Here is an 18,674-nt window from a genome sequence, read left to right as displayed (position 1 = left end):
TAATTAAGCAAGTTCATACACCGAGAAAAAGCATGGCCGCAACTACCAGAATAGGATTACCTTTACCGCGTTTCTGGATCTATGGGGACACTAAAAAGTTCAGTAATTTTTACCGAAGGGCTTTAGCAATGATTTATAAAATTTTCTAAAAAATATAGTTTTATAATGTGTGAAAAAATTTGGTAAATGTGTTAAAATTTGATAATTTTATGATGATACCTTAGAACATGACATACATTTGGTTAAATGTAGTTTTCGGTTTTGATTTTTCACTAAATGTGTGGTAATAACTACAATTTAATGAACCTGAATTTCCGGTACAAAGTTATGATAGAAACAGAAAAAATTACTAAATGTATGGTTTAAACACCATATAATTTGGTTTAATAGTACGGTGATTTTACTATTCTCCGTGTAGTAAAATTATATTTTAAAAATGAATATTGGTTAAACTTATTGAAATTAATATCTGCGCACCATAGTTCTATTATATTCTTTTACATTTTGTTATTTATAACAGTTATACAGCGAAAGCACTTAAAAATTAGTTTTAAATACCAAATACCAAGTAATGGTTTGAAAACCCTATATTTTGTTTTTTTTGAAATGCCATTACCACACAGAACAGTAATTTTACCGGAATTTATTTTTCCTAAAACTTAAACTTAAAAATTCTCAGTTTGCCTAGTTTTAAAATTTAACTAATTAAAAAAAATTAACTTAAAGCAGTTTTTAAGTTAAGTTTAATTTCAAAGTTCTGAATGCAAGAATCTAGTACTACAAACACTATTAAAAAAAAGCTACTTAGTTTATACTCTCTGACATTTTTAATTGGCGCAGTTCAAAAATATCTCCAGTTAGCACTTCAATCTCTCTTCGTCTTTTCTCCATACTTCTTACTAAGTTTTTTTTCCGTACGCTAATATTGGTGATATAATCACGAGTTTGCCCTATCTGCCTTTGTATCTCATTCTTTTCAAACTCTGCAGAGTTTTCAAGAGCTTCTATTTTCGCGCGAGTACAAGAACTCTCTGGGTTATGAATAATTCTTTGTACTTCTCTCCCTAAGGGTATACTTTTGAAAATTGAAGTGTTTTTTTCAACATTTTGAAGCTCCATTTCCATAATTTTAATTTTAGCTTGGTTGCGGTCGATCTGATATGAAATTTTTATCACTTTCTCTAATGCCTCCAGCTTAGTATCTCCGACATTGGCGATAACGCAATTCAAGGCTTCTAAGTGGTAATTTCTTAAGAATAAAGTATTATAGAAATCTAATTCTTCTGGATAAGCAAATTCTAATTGAAATGTGGGTAGTGATAAGACCATGGGCATTTCAAAACTTGATTTCAAGCATTTAATACGAATATTGTCAAGATAATTTGTTTTTTGAGAAACTTCAAATGCCATAGTTCGCAATTGAACTTCAACATCACTTCTCCTTTCTTTAAAATATTCCATTTTAAATTCGTTCTTATAAGTTTCTAACTCCAGATCTACTTTTAAGTCTCTTAAAGTGCAAATTCTTTTCCACGTATTTTTTGGTAAATTTAAAATTTTATCTTTTTTATTGAGTAGCTCTAATTTTTTCTCCCTAATTACTACGGGTCCTTTGTATGGGTTTAGAGTATTTTTATGCATATTTTCCGCTGGGCTTGCATTATAAACTTCAATAATTGCTTGTTTATTTTTAGATAACTTGCATAGATGAAAAAACTCATCATCGGTGCTTCGTATCCTTTCCTGTAACGAATCCTTTGTCTTTCGCATTCTCACTAAATCCTTTTCTATAACTGAAGCCCGATATTCCAAATCAAACTGAAGCTGTTTTAAACGCGCAATTTCTTCATGGATGTATTTTGTTATGTTTGAGTATAAACTCTTGGTTTTACTTACAAATAATAGAAGATATAACTGTTGCTCGTCTGTGTTAATTTTAAGATCCCATTTTAATTTTTCATCAACTAATTTCTCATGAGCATCTTCGTACTCAGATAGCATCTTTTCGTTTTCATTGAGTAAGTTTTTCATTTCTCTAGTAAGTTTATTTATAGCATCCTTCTTTGGTTTTGGTTTATAAGTTTTTTTAAAAGGATTTTGAATTTTTCTTATCCACTCATCATCCTGAAAATTATCCACTAAACCCTTAAACTCTTTGGAACTATCAACCACAATCATCTCTATTTTTTCTTCAGTCTTTTCTTCAACTACATTACTTTCGATTTTTTCATTCTCTGACACTTCCAGCAGTTCAATTTCATCAGATTCAGGTTCAGGATACCATAGTTTACGTTCTTCTCCAAGAAGTGAAGAAATCTCCAAAATGCGTTTGTTGTTTTTGTGAATGGTTGCCGCTGTTTCCCTTTTAAGGTTCATGAGATTTTCAAACAACTCATTAAATGTTAGTTTTTCTTGAAGAACTATGTATTTTAGAGTGTATATATAACAAGTGCGATCTTCGTTATAGTGTAAAAGACAAGTTTCTCTCCTCAAATCATCATAAACTACGTCACATTTCTCTTCCGGCATGTCAAAGGATACTTTTCTGATTGCCTTGTTTATTGCTTTATTTTCAAGCAATCTATCTGAACACTCATTTAAATTAAATAATTTCATCACATATACAATTCCATGCTTATTGAAATTTGATAGCTTTCGAACTGAATAGTTGCAAAGTTGTCTACCTCCACCAAATGGTTTTAGAACTTTCCCTTTAACAAGCATATTGTCAATGCATACTTCTCTAATTTTCAAAATAGATTCATTTTCAATCTCAAAGTGCTTTTCCCAAGATTTTCTACGATTTTCAATCGTGGTCTCTCTTATTTCTAATAACTGGGTCTTTAAAATATCACTAAATACAAATTCTTCAATGTTAATTTGATATTTTAAAGGCATGCACAGATTTTGCACGAGTAATTTCTCATTTTCTAATTTAATATTATAAATACGTTCACTTAAAGAATTTTTTTCTTCATTTAAACTTTTAAAAATATCTTCATTTAATAGTCTCGTTCGAATTATTGTCCACGGAATGATTTCTTGCTTGCTCTTGGATTCCATGTGTTTGATAAACTGATCTTCTTCATATCTTTTTCCTTCACAAAATTCCAACCAATACTTGTCTTCCTTATAAAACAATGAATGAATTGTGTAACAAAGAACTACGCCGTCATTAAGTCCAATGACTAATTGCTCATCATTATATGAGATAATTGCGCATTTAGCTTTACTTCTTCTCAATTTTAAATCTATAGTATTAACTTCAACGGGGTGTTCCATATTAATTAAGAAAAGTTTGCCATCATCAGTAATCGACAAAAGCATGTCTTGGGAGGGTGATAAAATCAATTGAATATTTTCAGTTCCTAGTTCTGTAATCCAGGATTTACTCCAGAATGGGTGATTGAAGGTTTTTTCATTCTTGTATTGAATATTTTGTATTTTATTCTCATGTTGAACGGTATGGAATAATCCCCATTTATAATGAACTGCTATTCCTGAATTAGGGTATTCAGAAACTATAAACAGTGGTATTTCTTTTAAATTCAATGTTTCATGGCGTATATACCCTGATATGTCTTGCCAATACTCTTCGTAGTTACGGTGAAAATATTCCTCAAGCTCAAATGTAAGTATGTGGTTAGATCCGATACCAGACGTATCTTCCTCTTGGCATGATAAATAAACGTGTAGAATCTTCTTGAAGCCTTTTGAAAAAGATGCAATATCTTTAATTTTATATGTTATTTTTGTATAGCCGAGAATCTTCAGCTTATAGGATGGCAAAACATTACATATAAATATCTTATCATCCTTTGAAACTAAAAGAGCAAATCTTCCATAGGCACCAACACGGATAATGACTATTGGTTCAAAGCATGGCCGTAAAATTTCAATTATTCTTATTTGAGATAGTTCTGATACGTCAATGAAATAAACATAGGAGTCTTTTGTGGCAACCAAAATAATTGAACTAGATTGGCAACCCACCATACAACTCAGCGATTCTTTTATGTGAAAATCAAGGCAAGGCCTCCCGTTTTTTAAATCCAAAATTTCCAGTAAACCAGATTCTTTCGCTGTAATGCAGTAATTATCGTTGGGCATGTATAATCCTACGATTGGCGACGAATCAACTGTTCTGGAGATGCAGGAGATATGTTCGGGATTTTCTGTTGACACTGAAATTATAGAACTATTTGCAGTGAGATATAAAATATTTAGATAATTTGGCGAAAAAGTGGCGTTGATGATATGTGATGATAGTGATGTAAACAATTTAATTTCAAATTGCTTGGTATCAGGACACAAATAAACATCTCCTCCTTGTAGTGTTATGAACAGTCCATTTAAGTTTATGTTTAGAGAAACAATTCGTTGCTTACCTAAAAAGTTGTTGGCAGTCAAAACTTCTGTTGTGAGATTCTTAGTGTCTATGGAAAATATGATTCCAGATTCACATGCAATTAAAACATTATTATTTGGTGTCCAGCATAAGCACGTGGCCTCTTCTCTGGCTTGCATTTTTAAGTAATCGTAAAATTTAATTTTTTCTGCTGGAGACATATCTTGGCAAATCATCTCAAGGGGCACTTTGTTTAGTATTTCTGCATGTAAACCCCAGATTTTGGTCCATTCTTTTTCAAACAGGAAAATATTTTTAATGTTTCTTTCATTTAAGGCAGTGTGTCCAACTTTATCGCCTTTAATTGGAAAATACAAACATTCTTTTTTAACCAGAATATCTGGATGATATTCGTCAACGTCATAAAAACTAATAACATTGCTTAACATAAAGCATACCTGCATGTTGCTCGATGGGTCGTTAGATAGTAAATCAATTTTATTAATAGTACTGTATGACTCTTGGGAAAAAGTAACCAATCTATTCCGTTTTCTCCAATCCCATACCACGATCTCGTAAGTTTTTCTTCTTTCTGCAGAAAATAATAAATTTTGGCGACAAAATTGTAAGAGTAAATCTTCGGCACTGAATTTACCTTGAAATGACGATATGATACTAAGGTCTGAAATGTTTATTATATGAACATTTGAATTCTTAGAGCGGTCACACAAAGCAATATATTTCAAAGAATTATCAGTGGTTAAGCATTTTATACCATTTGGAGGTCCTGGTATGCATGTTTCTATAAACTGGTCAATACGGCATCTCCTTATGTGGTATTCATATGTAAGTACTATTTCATTTTCAGACAAAAAATTAATATTTGGCTTGCATTTACCTTGCACCCATTTAATATTTAATTCATCATTTGTGTTCTCCATCTGTTACAAAAAAAAATAAATAAATTCATCCAATGTAAACAATTCTTTATTGCCAGTCAAAGTAAATAATTAGAAAAAGATTAGTTGTTATTAGTAGAAAATTGCACTTGAACAAGACGTTTCATATTTTTTAATCACAAAGCATTAAAAATATTCTTTTATTTTATAATCTTTATTGTGCTGAAAAATGTATAAGAAAATGATGATGGCATTGTGTAATCGTAATCGAAGCGTTGATAAATGGCTCGGTTTCTATGGCAACCAATTTAAGAATATACACGCAGCGTTCCAGATGTCTTCGTTTATTTTCACTTTATTATCCCAGCAGGATAAAGAAAAGATGTGTCAGGAATTCCTATTTTCCTGTTTTATTTTTCTATTTTATATTCGCAGTTGTAAAAGTAAAGCGCTCTCTTTTTATTTTTCTTTAATTCTATTTTTTTTTCTATTTTGAGGGTTTGATCATATGTGTGTTTAGCACTTTACAAGTTGATCGTTTGTCTTATATTTTTTTTATATTTTATTTTTCAATGATTACCAGTTTAATAGGATATCAACACAATTTTGTTTTAGATATGTTTGTTTGGAAATAGATTTTTTTTTACCTTTTTTTTTAGAATTATTCGATGCTTTGTTTTGTAGAGTATTTCAGAACCATTTGGAATGGAAATGTTTATTGAATTGTGGGCGTTATCACCCTTTTACCAGTTCATTCTGAAAAAGAAAAATGAATTATTTTTGACCAGCGGTTTGTGATCGATGACAAGACTAAACCAGAATGTTTAGATGGGAAGGAAATGTTTTTCGATTTTTTTTTTTTTACTTTGGAAATACCGAATTTATTTTTTGATTTATTGTTAACAAATCTTTTTATTTGAAAATTATACCTTACTTTTTTCGTCCTTTTTATACATTTTCGTTACATTAAATGAGCAACATTTTTTACTTTTTCTTTCATTGCTTCACTTCAATTTTTTTTCATTACAAAATCATTGAAAAAATGCCTTATTTAACTGCAGCAATTTAAAGACCAAATTATGCTTCAGAAAATGCTGCAAACACTTACAGAATATTAAAAAAATTAAAGTTAATAAAGACTATTGTAGAGTTATTTATTTCAGCGGTGTCTAGTTAGCTCAGTGTTAAAGCACTAAAATCAACCGCACAGGAAGTGAATAATTTTTTATCAGTATAACAGTTTATTCACATTTTTTTTCATCTAATCGGCGAAAAAAATGCAGTAGAAAGAATTGTTACTTTTTAATATTTTGCAAGATAATTAATAGCGTTTAAAGTTGATTTATTATTTACCAAACTTTTTTATTTCTAAATTTCAATTTATTTCACCACAAATCCATTTAGCAAATGCGCGTTTCTTATTGTTCAAATTCGTAAGCTTTTTACAATTAACCTGACTCATGAATCCGAGAAGCTTCACGCATTTCGAGCATGAGTGGTTTTTGAAAGAACTTTATCTGCACTATACATTAAATTCCGGAGTTCAACAAGCAAATTTGAGGAGCGATAAGAGGTTTAAAGAGGATGAATACTTATCATAGAACATAAGGTTGTAAAATAGATAAACAGGGTAAAAATCACCAGATTTTGATATTATGCTGGAAAACAACTACAAAAGATTTTAATTATTATTTGCAAGATTTACTTAAAGTAGGGTCCGCAAATGCAATTGTGTAGTCTAAAGTGATGAAAAATCTATTCCTGAATGCGCTCGAAAAAACCAAACGTGCTTTTGAAGATAGACGAAGTGATGGTAATCTGCACCATGAGATGAACCCATATCACACTATGAGATGTGCATACATCGCAAGGTTTTGGAGAGACTTTAAGATAAAATCAGACATATTGAGTCACGTTTCAAACCGAATTGCATGCAAGCACTTAATTTAGGTAGTGCAAACCTCAACTAATTCCACTATTCACATCTTTTAAGTTCAGAGACGGTTCGTTCTAGGTTCAGTTGTTAAAAAAAGTACAAAAAATGTAACATGTAGACAAAAAAACCGCTAATTTATGCATCAATCTGTTTACTAATCGTTTGAAAATGGTAAAACTTTTTTATGGGGCTTCAGCATTCTATTTAATAGAATTTTGCTTAATTTATGAATTTTTTAATGTCCTCTCTAATTGAAATACTTATCTCAATTCATTTTTTTTAAAAAGGAATTCAGTCGTTATTTCATTGTATTTTAAGTAAACAGCAAATTATGTTTCTTAATGATGGACTTAATATCACTAGAGACATACAGATAAGACGTTTCACTATGCTAACTTATTTTTTCTACATCTTCTTATCCTTTGTCTTAAACCGTCAAAATCGTCTTAATTCTTATAAATTTCTAAAATCGCTGTTTCCATTTAAAAATATACTTATCTTAAAAAAATAATTTGTATTCCATATAGTCTTTATGAAATCAACAAATTAAACAGTCTACAATCTTTCTATTAAAATCTCACCTAGACTACAACTTAAAAATTTGTTGCGTTTGACTTTTTACAGACTACGATTTATCAAAATAGATTTACATAAACAAAATTTCATTTGGATTTCAAAGAAAACTGATGTTAAATAAAATAAAGGGACTGGTAGTAGCAGTTCCACCAAATAATTCTTGGCACTTTCTAAATTTAGACACTTCAGATCCAATAACTTATTTATCACGGTTCTGACAAATTTCATTATGAAACAGTCCAAATAAAGTCAGAAAGCTTCAGAACTTCACTTCTTTCTTATTTGAACTAATATGACATAGTTTCATCTTTTTTTCTTCCTTTTTCAAAAGAGTGAAACGCATTTGATTATTTTTGATCGATGCTAAAATATACATCATACAGCTTATTAGTTTTATGATTTTACTGAAAAGTGATGTTTTGCATTTCAACTTACTGTCAATCAAGTTGCTCCTCATATTCTTTAAAAATACTAAGTTTTCAATGAAAAAAATATTTTTCTATATAGTCTATAGTTCGATACTTTCTATGTATTTTTCTATTTAGTTCTATAGTTTTAAGTTAAATAATATAATGTTTTTACTATCGAATTAGTCAGAAACTCTTTTCTTTTAACTTTAAAAAAGTAAAGATGGTAACGAAGAATAAGTAATAGAGAGTAAAAAAAAGTTAAACTTGGTATTTATCAAAACTGAGCATGTATAAACAAAACTGAAAGGCATATCTGTATATAACGTAAAAACGTAGTGCCCTAACACTATTTTTCATTGCTGACGGTGCATTTCTATTGGCGATAGCTTCACATGGAAAAATCCAGTTTTACCGCACTTAATTCCATTATATTTGGTTGTCATCAACATAAAATTAATAGATGTAATAGAGGTATTGCTTTCCTTACAGGTTGTATCCCCTTATTCTCAACCGTATTTCATTTTTTCCACGAAAGAGGGCAGTAATTATGAAGGTTATTTCAACTTCCGGTAGAAGATTCAGGTAAAAGAATTTTAGCTGGTGTAAACTAAATTGCGTAAATTCGTATCTCAGCGATCAGGTAATTGCATATCAATATAAGTGTATTTCCCAAAGCCCTGTTTTTCATAACTTCATCTAATATTTTAAAATATAAAGAGCACATTTTTTCCCCAAAATACGAAGCAAAAATTCAATTCAGAACAATTGAGTATTCCGGGTATAAACAAAAAAAAAATTATGTGATTTGAAATCATTACTACTGATATTTGCACAAAAGTATATAGGGTCAATATTTTTTTTCGAATGGCTGGCACTGAACTTCATTCGTTTCGCCTAAGAAGATGCCGGATGTGTTACTCATTTCGTGTTACCCAGTGTGTACCTGTGAACCAAAGTCACAGAGACGAGTAACATTGCCCACGCCACACTGCCACAAACCTGTTCACAGGGTGGGCCACATTCTCTCATCACACACAAGAGAGAGAGAGAAACATCCATGCCCAGAGCGGGATTCGAACCCGCTGCCTTTGGCTTCGCAGTCAGGCACGCTAACCGCTCGGCCACCTGACCGGCAAGGGTCAATATTGAAAGTGGAAATAAACAAATCCCCTGCAGCGCGAGTATGATATAATGCTTCCTTTATGATAGTAACATATTCGTTTGAAGTCAATATATCCCAGCCAATCAATATATCTTATGTCAAAATTTAAAATTTCAGAGCATTGCCACGGAACGTCTCCAGCAGTATAATATTAAGTGTGACGCATCTTGTAAGAAACCGTAAGATTCACATGATGATGACTTAATAAAATGTCTAGATTGATGTGTCCTGAATACTCCGTGGTCATTGAGAGACTGATTAATGTAGAACTTCCCGTAAGTTTACAAGAAATCATAGATAAGCCTTCCTTTAATTTAGTTGCTTTATCGACCCTGCCAAAACTTTGAGATCAAACATTTAGTTTAATTTTTAATTTATTTATTATAACTTAATTTGTTTATATTTAACTTATTTATTGATCACGGATACCAATGAGGATATCAACCAGGCAGTAATAGTTTTATCATTTTTATTTCCTTGCATACCACCATATGCTTTGATCAAATTGTGTACTCTCACGTCTAGTTATTTTCTTCAGTCACCAACTTTATCTGTGATTAAAAAATTTCTAGGATGAATTATTATGAGAAAAGCTTAGCCCTAGACATATTTAATTTATTGATCTAAGAAGCAGTGAGCAATTATTGCAATTAACTCCATTGTGTAGACAGTATATTTTCGTCGATGAGATCTGCTAACTTTGGTTTCATCATCCAGCCTGGCCCCAAAACTTAATGAAACTTACACCGTAATTCTATCTTCTCCATTCAATACAACTAAATTTTTCCTCAACTACTATTCCAGAGGAACTATCTGATGGTGGCTTGTACAGTAATTACTTAAAAGTATTTCGATTAACCATATAAAGGTCTCAGGATTTCAGGATTCCCATGAGATAGGAGTTTCATGAATTTCTTTTTCTAAGCAGTAGCGTTTATTAAACATAAAATTATATTTCTATCTAATAAATAATTTATTAAATATTTCAGTTAGTTTTATGAAATTACTTAAATATAATGTCCCAGAAACGAGAGAGAAATGTGTATATATATTTTTTTTTTTCTGATCACAATTTATTATAAAAAAAAAGTTTCGATTGATTGATTGCGCAGTATTTTTTTACTTCATAATTTCGTAATTTTTTAAAACCATATTTTAAGAATTACAGTAATTGTCAGAAGACAAGAGGGAAAAAAACAGTTTACGTTTTTTTGTGTCATGTAGCGATGTTTAAACATTTCATTTTTCAGCTCTTATTAACTGCAACATCCAAATAAAGGAAAAAAGTTAAAAAAAACTATATTTAGGCGAAAGTATGTTATTGGTGTGTGCACATATATAAATATTTTTAAATTCACTCAGTTAATTTTAAAAAGACCTCAAATTTTTCAACATCTCTTGCTACAAGATGTGTATTATCCTCCATTAATTATCAGTCTATTTTTCATTTTATTGAACCTTCACGCACGTATATATATTTTAATGCGTAACAATGTAACCTCGAAGTTTATGTAAACAATGCAGTAAGTCATTGTTTAGAGTCGTTATTAACAAAACTTTCTTCTTTTTTTTATCTCAACAATACTTTAAATACTGGAAAAGTTAATAATGAGAACATAATTTTGTTAGTCATTTCCATTTTGACAGTGGTGCGATAAACTTGCTCTTATTAAACTCTTTTCAAAAAGCATTTAAAATATCCGCTGAAATTATGAAGGGGTTCAAAAAGATCTGCAAATTTTTTTCCAAACTCAGTTGCTGTTCAGCTACCATCGATGAACAGGGTGAAGAATCTTACTCACTCGCAACTGACTATGAGCAGACCCAGTCTGGCACAAAGAGGAAAAGATGTCCAGCTGCTCAGTCTGCTGATCAGGGTGTGTGTTACCATGAGGGTTTCCCATGGTCTTATGTTGTGTCTGGACAACCTCCAAGAAAGAGGAGGAAGAAGGTTGCCTACTGAAAGCTGACCTTCTCTTGCAGTTGCTTTTTCTGTGGTTTTTGGCTTTAAGACAATTAAAAACCAAATTATTGATTGCATTTTACACGATTTTTGGCCAAAGGACAATTAAAAATCGAATTACTGTCTGCTTTTTATACGGTTTTTGGCAGGTCAATTAAAAACCGATCCTATCCGATGTGGCACCACCTTGTCGTGGTGGAGAGGCTTTAAACAAAGAGTGCCCCGAAAACTTCAGTAAATTGAAATAATTATTCATGTAAAGCAGTTATGATAAAAGTTCTACATTAGCTGTACTGATAATGAAATAATAAAAAAAATCTTTATAAATCTTACGAGTTGTCAGTCACAAATATTTATAACATCCTTATTATTATGATTTTTAAATGTGAATAGGATAAAAGTGTAAGCGAACTTATTTTCTCTTCCCATAGAAAACATAACAGAAAAGTTCACCATAAGTTGTTGTCGGTTTGTAAAATCTGAAAGATTATTAATTTTCAATTAGATAAAAATTTTGTAGAACACTTAATACGTAATTAGTTAATAAATATTGCGATCCCCACGAGGTGATCACAGGTTTACCCTAGTCAAAATGGTTGTTGTCAAAGTAGCTTTATTGTGTTTTCGCATCTTGGACATCTTTAACTGTTAATGCTGAACTGCTCGGAACATAATTTCGCAGACATATTTGAATGCTAATCAGACTCAAAAGATGCAAATTTTTTTTATGATTGAACAGACATTGAACAGCCAATCGAGATCAATATTAAAATTTTCGGATAGGTACAGTGAAGTTTGAAGGAGATTGTAAGCTGCATCATACAACCGCTTCGGATTCACAAGTTCATACATGAAATGGGATTTGAAAAATAGGTTTTACTTTCAATTTTACATGAATAGTGAATGAATAATTTATATTGTGTGGAAGACAGTCTACGGTCTTGCGCAAGTCATTGGGTACCTTGACAATGAATCCTTGTATCCCTAACTGCTGATCAAAACCCAGTTCTCGTAGTTGCATGAAAGGGGTTCGGGGAGGCATTATCCGCTCTCTGGTAGGGTTCAGTTATCTCAACCACTTTGATACTTTTGTGAGGAACGGGCTTCATGTTTGCGTTTGCGAATGGAATCCTTCCGTTTTTCCATTTGTGTATAATTCTTAAGATATTCCCATCTACATTCTTTGGCTTTGGCTTTTTCAGATTCGGTAAATTTAAGCCTTTGCATCGTTTTTTTCTTGCTTCAACTCTAGTTTTTCGGACCGTGTCAATCAGGTTGAACCCTCTTTGTTTGTGATATTCACCTGAATTAATATTGAAAACGATCCAGTTTGAACGGTAGGTTAGAATTTCTGATTCTTAATTAAAACAATAGAAACAAAAATATCGTTCAAGTGATGAAATTCTCTTTCATTCACAACTCAAGAAGCATTTAGGGGATCTCTCTGGTCCCATATCTCAAAAATAAACTCACCAACTTAATGCATAACAAAATTAAAAGTGAAAAAAAAGAATTTTAAAAAAAATAATGATCAAACAGCAGCGGTAACGCACTGTAGTAACGCATGCCGTTACGACGCATACGCACTGTTTACTATTACTCTGTTTACTATTATTTCACAGTTGAAAAGTGTGATGACGTCCAAATAAGATGAGCATGTCATCAAACCCAAAACAAGACCCATTTTGCAAATGGGTTAAAACTTACATTTAAATAAAATTGCATTATTTTTTCAATAATCGAAATTTTCAATTAAAATTATGTAACTAAATTTAACAAAGAAATGGGTTATTCTGAGTGCGTTTGCACTCAACGTTCTTAACAGTTTATTTTTGTCTGAACGTGTGAACGAAAACCATACTTTACCTTATTTTATTCAAATCTGCATAACCGTCTTGTTTTGCTCACCAACTCCCACAAAAGCTTTGTAATCATTTCTGTTTTCTGGCGACAAACAACAGAATGCTATATATANAATTAAAAATCGAATCACTGTCTGCTTTTTATACGGTTTTTGGCAGGTCAATTAAAAACCGATCCTATCCGATGTGGCACCACCTTGTCTGCTTTTTCTGTGGTTTTTGGCTTTAAGACAATTAAAAACCAAATTATTGATTGCATTTTACACGATTTTTGGCCAAAGGACAATTAAAAATCGAATTACTGTCTGCTTTTTATACGATTTTTGGCAGGTCAATTAAAAACCGATCCTATCCGATGTGGCACCACCTTGTCGTCTTTTTCTGTGGTTTTTGGCTTTAAGACAATTAAAAACCAAATTATTGATTGCATTTTACACGATTTTTGGCCAAAGGACAATTAAAAATCGAATTACTGTCTGCTTTTTATACGATTTTTGGCAGGTCAATTAAAAACCGATCCTATCCGATGTGGCACCACCTTGTCGTCTTTTTCTGTGGTTTTTGGCTTTAAGACAATTAAAAACCAAATTATTGATTGCATTTTACACGATTTTTGGCCAAAGGACAATTAAAAATCGAATTACTGTCTGCTTTTTATACGATTTTTGGCAGGTCAATTAAAAACCGATCCTATCCGATGTGGCACCACCTTGTCGTCTTTTTCTGTGGTTTTTGGCTTTAAGACAATTAAAAACCAAATTATTGATTGCATTTTACACGATTTTTGGCCAAAGGACAATTAAAAATCGAATTACTGTCTGCTTTTTATACGGTTTTTGGCAGGTCAATTAAAAACCGATCCTATCCGATGTGGCACCACCTTGTCGTACCGGCTTTAAACAAAGAGTGCCACGAAAACTTCAGTAACTTGAAATAATTATTCCTGTAAAACTGCTATGATAAAAGTCCTACCTTAGATGTACTAATAATAAAATAATGAAATAAAAAATCTTTATAAATCCTACGAGTTGTCAGTCTCAAAACTTTATAGCATCCTCATTATTATAATTTTTAAATGTCAATAGGAAAAAAAGTGTAAATGAATTTCACTTCCCAAAGAAAACATAACAGAAAAGTTAAACATAAGTTATTAGCGGTTTGTTAAATCTGAAAGGTAAGCAATTTTCACTTAAATAAAAATTTTGTAGAATACTTAACATATAATCAGTTAACATAAGTTTAATAAAAAGCAGCAAGGTGATCACAGGTTAACCATTGGCAAAATGGCTGTTGTCAATTTTTCTTTTTTGGAAAAGCAGCTTAATTGTGTTTTCATCTTGGACATCTCTAACTGTTAATCCTGAAATGCTTGGTACATAATTTCGCAGAGATATTTGAATGCAAATCTGACACATAATGTGCAAATGTTTTTGATGACTGAACATTGAACAGCCAATCGAGATGAATATTAAAATTTTTGGATTGGTACAATGATGTATGAAGGAGATTGTAGAAGAGATTATTTAAGGAGATTACCATAGTTTGGGCCCACATATTTAGCTTCTAATTATATTGAGATGTATTTAAATCAAATAATTTTGCTCATTCATCATTACAGCTTCATAGACTAGCTTAGGTTTTGAATTCCTCGATGACTTTTTAGAGAAACTCGTTAAATATACTTCGCCAAAGTGATATTATTTAGCCTTTATCTAAACATTTATTTCGTCATTTTACTTTAAAATTTTAACTTGTTATTTTATGTTTATTATTTTAATTTCGTTGAATGAAAACTTTTTTACATAAATATTTTATAAAAGGTGATATACACAATTTTTCGCTTACTAATTGGAAAATGGAACTCAATTTCTTTATCGCAAAATGTTCCATAATGAGACTATATTATGCAATTTTATTATAAAGTTTTAACTTTTTATTTCAATTATCGATGATTTTAAAATAATTCTTTTTATGAAAATACGTTTTTAAAGCATAACTATATAAACAAAATAAAAGCGTCAATCATTAGAAATATTAATTTGGGGACATATACTGCAAAATATCGAGGGTCAAATTACGGCAAAAAGTACCTGTCCTCCGAGTACCAATACTTTTTACCGTAAAATCCTTTGATACCATATTTGTTTCAGAACAATAAATCCGATATACCATAATTTTCGCTGTAATAATTACCGTAAAATCACCGAATCACTTCAATTAGATGAATATTGCTATGAAAGTTACGGTACATTATTTTACAGTAAAAATGGATCTTTTAGTATAATGGATTTTACTGAACATGCACTTAAAGTGCCGGCTATTTATAAAGTTATTCTATCTGAAAATTTTTGCAGTTTAGTGTGCCTCTGTTAACACATTCACATTGGTGTATGAGCTTATGTGACTTAACAAATAAAAAACATAATAAATAGAGCTAGCAATTATCACTGATGTTATATTAAGAAGTATTTGAAAAAAATTATACATTTTAATTTATAACAAATTAGTTAATTCTAAACTAATTAGAAAATACTTTTTTTAAATGTCTCTTCCGAGCAATCTAACTGAAATTTTTGAACAGTTAATAGGTTAAGGCAGGGGTCCCCAATCTTTTCGTACCTAAGAGCAAATACCAGAATATCGGTTGAATTTAGAGCACCATTTATTCTTTTACGATAAATTTGTAGTTGGTAGACGTAGGTTACAATACACACTACATATAATAAACAAAAAATTGAATTTTATAAATTAATTAACACATGAATATAATTAGTATTAATAGTCTTGTGTAAAATAAATTATTACTAAATTTCTTGCAAAACATACGAAGTACAAAAATTATTTATAAAATATATAAAATACAGTCAATGTGATATTTGGCATTGCATTTCACTGGCTAGCGCCTCATAATTGAGAGGATATGATGGAATTCCTGCTCGCTAGCAATCGTCAAGCTGCTCATTTGTAAGTTGGGATCTATATTTTGATTTTATGAGATTCATTGTCGAAAACAATGATTCACATAAGTATGTGGAACCAAAAAACGACCTTGTTTTATATGCTGCTCTTTTTAAGAATGGAAATTTATTTCTGTCAATTATATTCCTGAATTTCTCATCTGATATAATAGTTGTGAAGAAAACGTCATTCTGAAGATCCAAAATTCTATCCCCACTTCTTCTCGCCTTACTCGAAGGAATTCCGAAATGTATGTTGCTATTTTGGTTAGTAAAGGGATATACAAAAAAGGTGACCAAAAAGTGATGCTTTTCAAATTGATCTTGATGCAATTGGGGGTTGATTACAAATGCTGATAAATCAATTTCACTGTCGCCTATCATTTTTTTCATGTTTGGAAAATGCACAAGAGACTTTATTTTCAAGTGTGACATCCCCAAAACGAGCTTAGCTCTGAACGAGTTTATAGTCCCTATCATTTTAACTGTATGATGTTTGTCCTTTCCCTGCTGCTCCAAGTTTAAATTATTTAGTTTTTCCATTATGTCTGTTACGAAACACAAATCTGCTAGCAAAACAGGATCTCTTAGTCCTAAAAAGATGTGATTTTTGATTGCAAGATAATTGTTTATCAATTAAATGCATGAATCCATCAAGTACTCTGCCTTTACTGAGACAACGTACTTCAGCATGCAAAATGAGGTCAGCATCATCAGGATCTTGTAAAGTCGATGTTGCTCGAATTAAGTAGACTATTTTGGTAGTAATTTTCATTACGTGTCCAAATGGTAGTACTTTACAGCACAAAACTCCCTAGTGGATAATACACTGATACGACATAAAATCCGGAAATGACCCAACTTTTATACAGAGAGCATCAATATTGAAAAAGCAAAAAAAAAAATTGCATGGCATTTTATAGAAAAACTGAAATATTTTATCGTCGGGCACAACAAGCACGCACACCTAGATCGATTGACGAGAGCCATGGTGCCAGCGGGCATAGGGTTGGGTACCCCAGGGTTAAGGGGTTAATAGGAACAGTTAATAGGTTAAAATTTCTCTTTCAGCCGTTATCTAAATTTCTGGATAATTGCACAAACTGTTCTGCATTTAAAAAAAAAGTCACATAGACTTGCATTCAGACTCACAAACTCCATTTTTGTAAATTTATTTAATTTTTATTTATAAATTTATCTAATAGAAAAAAGAACAGCACATTTTTCAATGCTTTAATTTTGAATAATAAGTAAATTCGAGTACTTAGCCGTAATAAAGAATATTAATTAGATGGGGTGATACTTAAATATCGCAGGTAAATAAAACTGAATAAAGAATAAGTGAATAATTTACTTGAAAATACGTTTACGACTTTTATGTTATACGTTTATGTTATACGGTCATGATACGTTTATGATAAGTTTATGGAAATACGTATGAATTAAGCAAAGATCTGTTAAGGCAAGGATCTAGAAAAAGCATTAACACCACAATTATCCTTTTAAAAATAAATAGCGATAATAGAAATTAATCTGCAATTTTACTTCAGTAACATTTATAGTTATTTAATTGCAGTTTATTAGCATATTAATTACCCATTAATTATTTTCTTTCAAAACACTTCAAAAATACAAGTTTTCTTCACAAATGAAATTTCAGCAGTTAGTTAAAATGATTGATGCAGTTTTCAAATATCTATAAAATAGTGTCATCGTTAATCACTAGAAATAGTGATTTATAGGATATAAAGCAAGTTTTATAAAAATGTCTTTTTTTCAAGCAGGACTGAAATTTAGAAATATTTTTCCCAGTTATCAAACTCGCAATTGACTCAAAGCACTATCTGATATTGAAGTTACTTTTGTACCATTTGAACAACGACCCATCATCTGTTATTGCTACAAGAAAAAATGGTTCCAACTAGAGTCAGATTCAAAATTCTGGAAAATTGCTAAAGGTTTGCTGATGTCACTCAATCAAAATTGTCAGAGCTACATGTCATGATCGAAATTGGCGTGTGTATGATTTATAATAGAAAAATACATGGGTCATTTGCGCCAATGTTTGGAAGTTCGGAGCACTGAATCACGTCTTGTTTTCAAAAAGAAAAAAATAGTCTTTAGTTTTAGAATATAAAAAAAAATCTATTTTCTTAATTTCAAGTCTATTTTCAATTTAACTGTTTTGAGAAACAAGTACAAAACTGCATCAAGTTATCTCATCTCTAATAAAATTTAATTGAATTTTTTAAAGGAATTAAAAAAAAAGATTTTTAACCCATTGACGTTACTTTTTTGCTACACTATCTAGTGATGTAATAAGTACTTCTGTGTGAAAAATGTAAAAGATTAGTGCTTATGCTTTATGTAAAAGAATGCATTTCCAATATTTGTCTATTAAAAATATTGAATTACAGTGTTATTATTATTATTATTATTAAAATTATTATTAAAATTATTATTATTATATTATTTTTTATCATTATATATTTCAATGAAAAATATAAAATTATTATATTTTGAGTCAATTTGAACTATTTATAAAAAAAACAAACATTGTA

At 30.7% G+C, this 18,674-nt stretch overlaps 1 protein-coding gene across 1 annotated transcript in view; it reads right to left on the bottom strand.

Annotated features, from left to right (window-relative positions):
• Positions 1-804: 804 nt before the first annotated feature.
• LOC139425434 (cilia- and flagella-associated protein 43-like) overlaps positions 805-18,674 on the bottom strand; it is a 32,397-nt gene continuing 14,527 nt past the window's right edge. Inside the window, exons 2-3 of the mRNA XM_071180317.1 lie at positions 11,134-11,336; positions 805-5,289 (exon numbers count right to left, since the gene is read on the bottom strand). Coding sequence (XP_071036418.1) covers positions 805-5,289; positions 11,134-11,336 — 4,688 coding nt within the window. The remainder of the gene's footprint in view (positions 5,290-11,133; positions 11,337-18,674) is intronic.

The sequence above is a fragment of the Parasteatoda tepidariorum genome, chromosome 4 (genome assembly GCF_043381705.1).
Source record: "Parasteatoda tepidariorum isolate YZ-2023 chromosome 4, CAS_Ptep_4.0, whole genome shotgun sequence".
In the NCBI taxonomy this organism is placed as follows: domain Eukaryota; kingdom Metazoa; phylum Arthropoda; class Arachnida; order Araneae; family Theridiidae; genus Parasteatoda; species Parasteatoda tepidariorum.
This window is presented reverse-complemented; position numbering and strand designations above follow the sequence as displayed.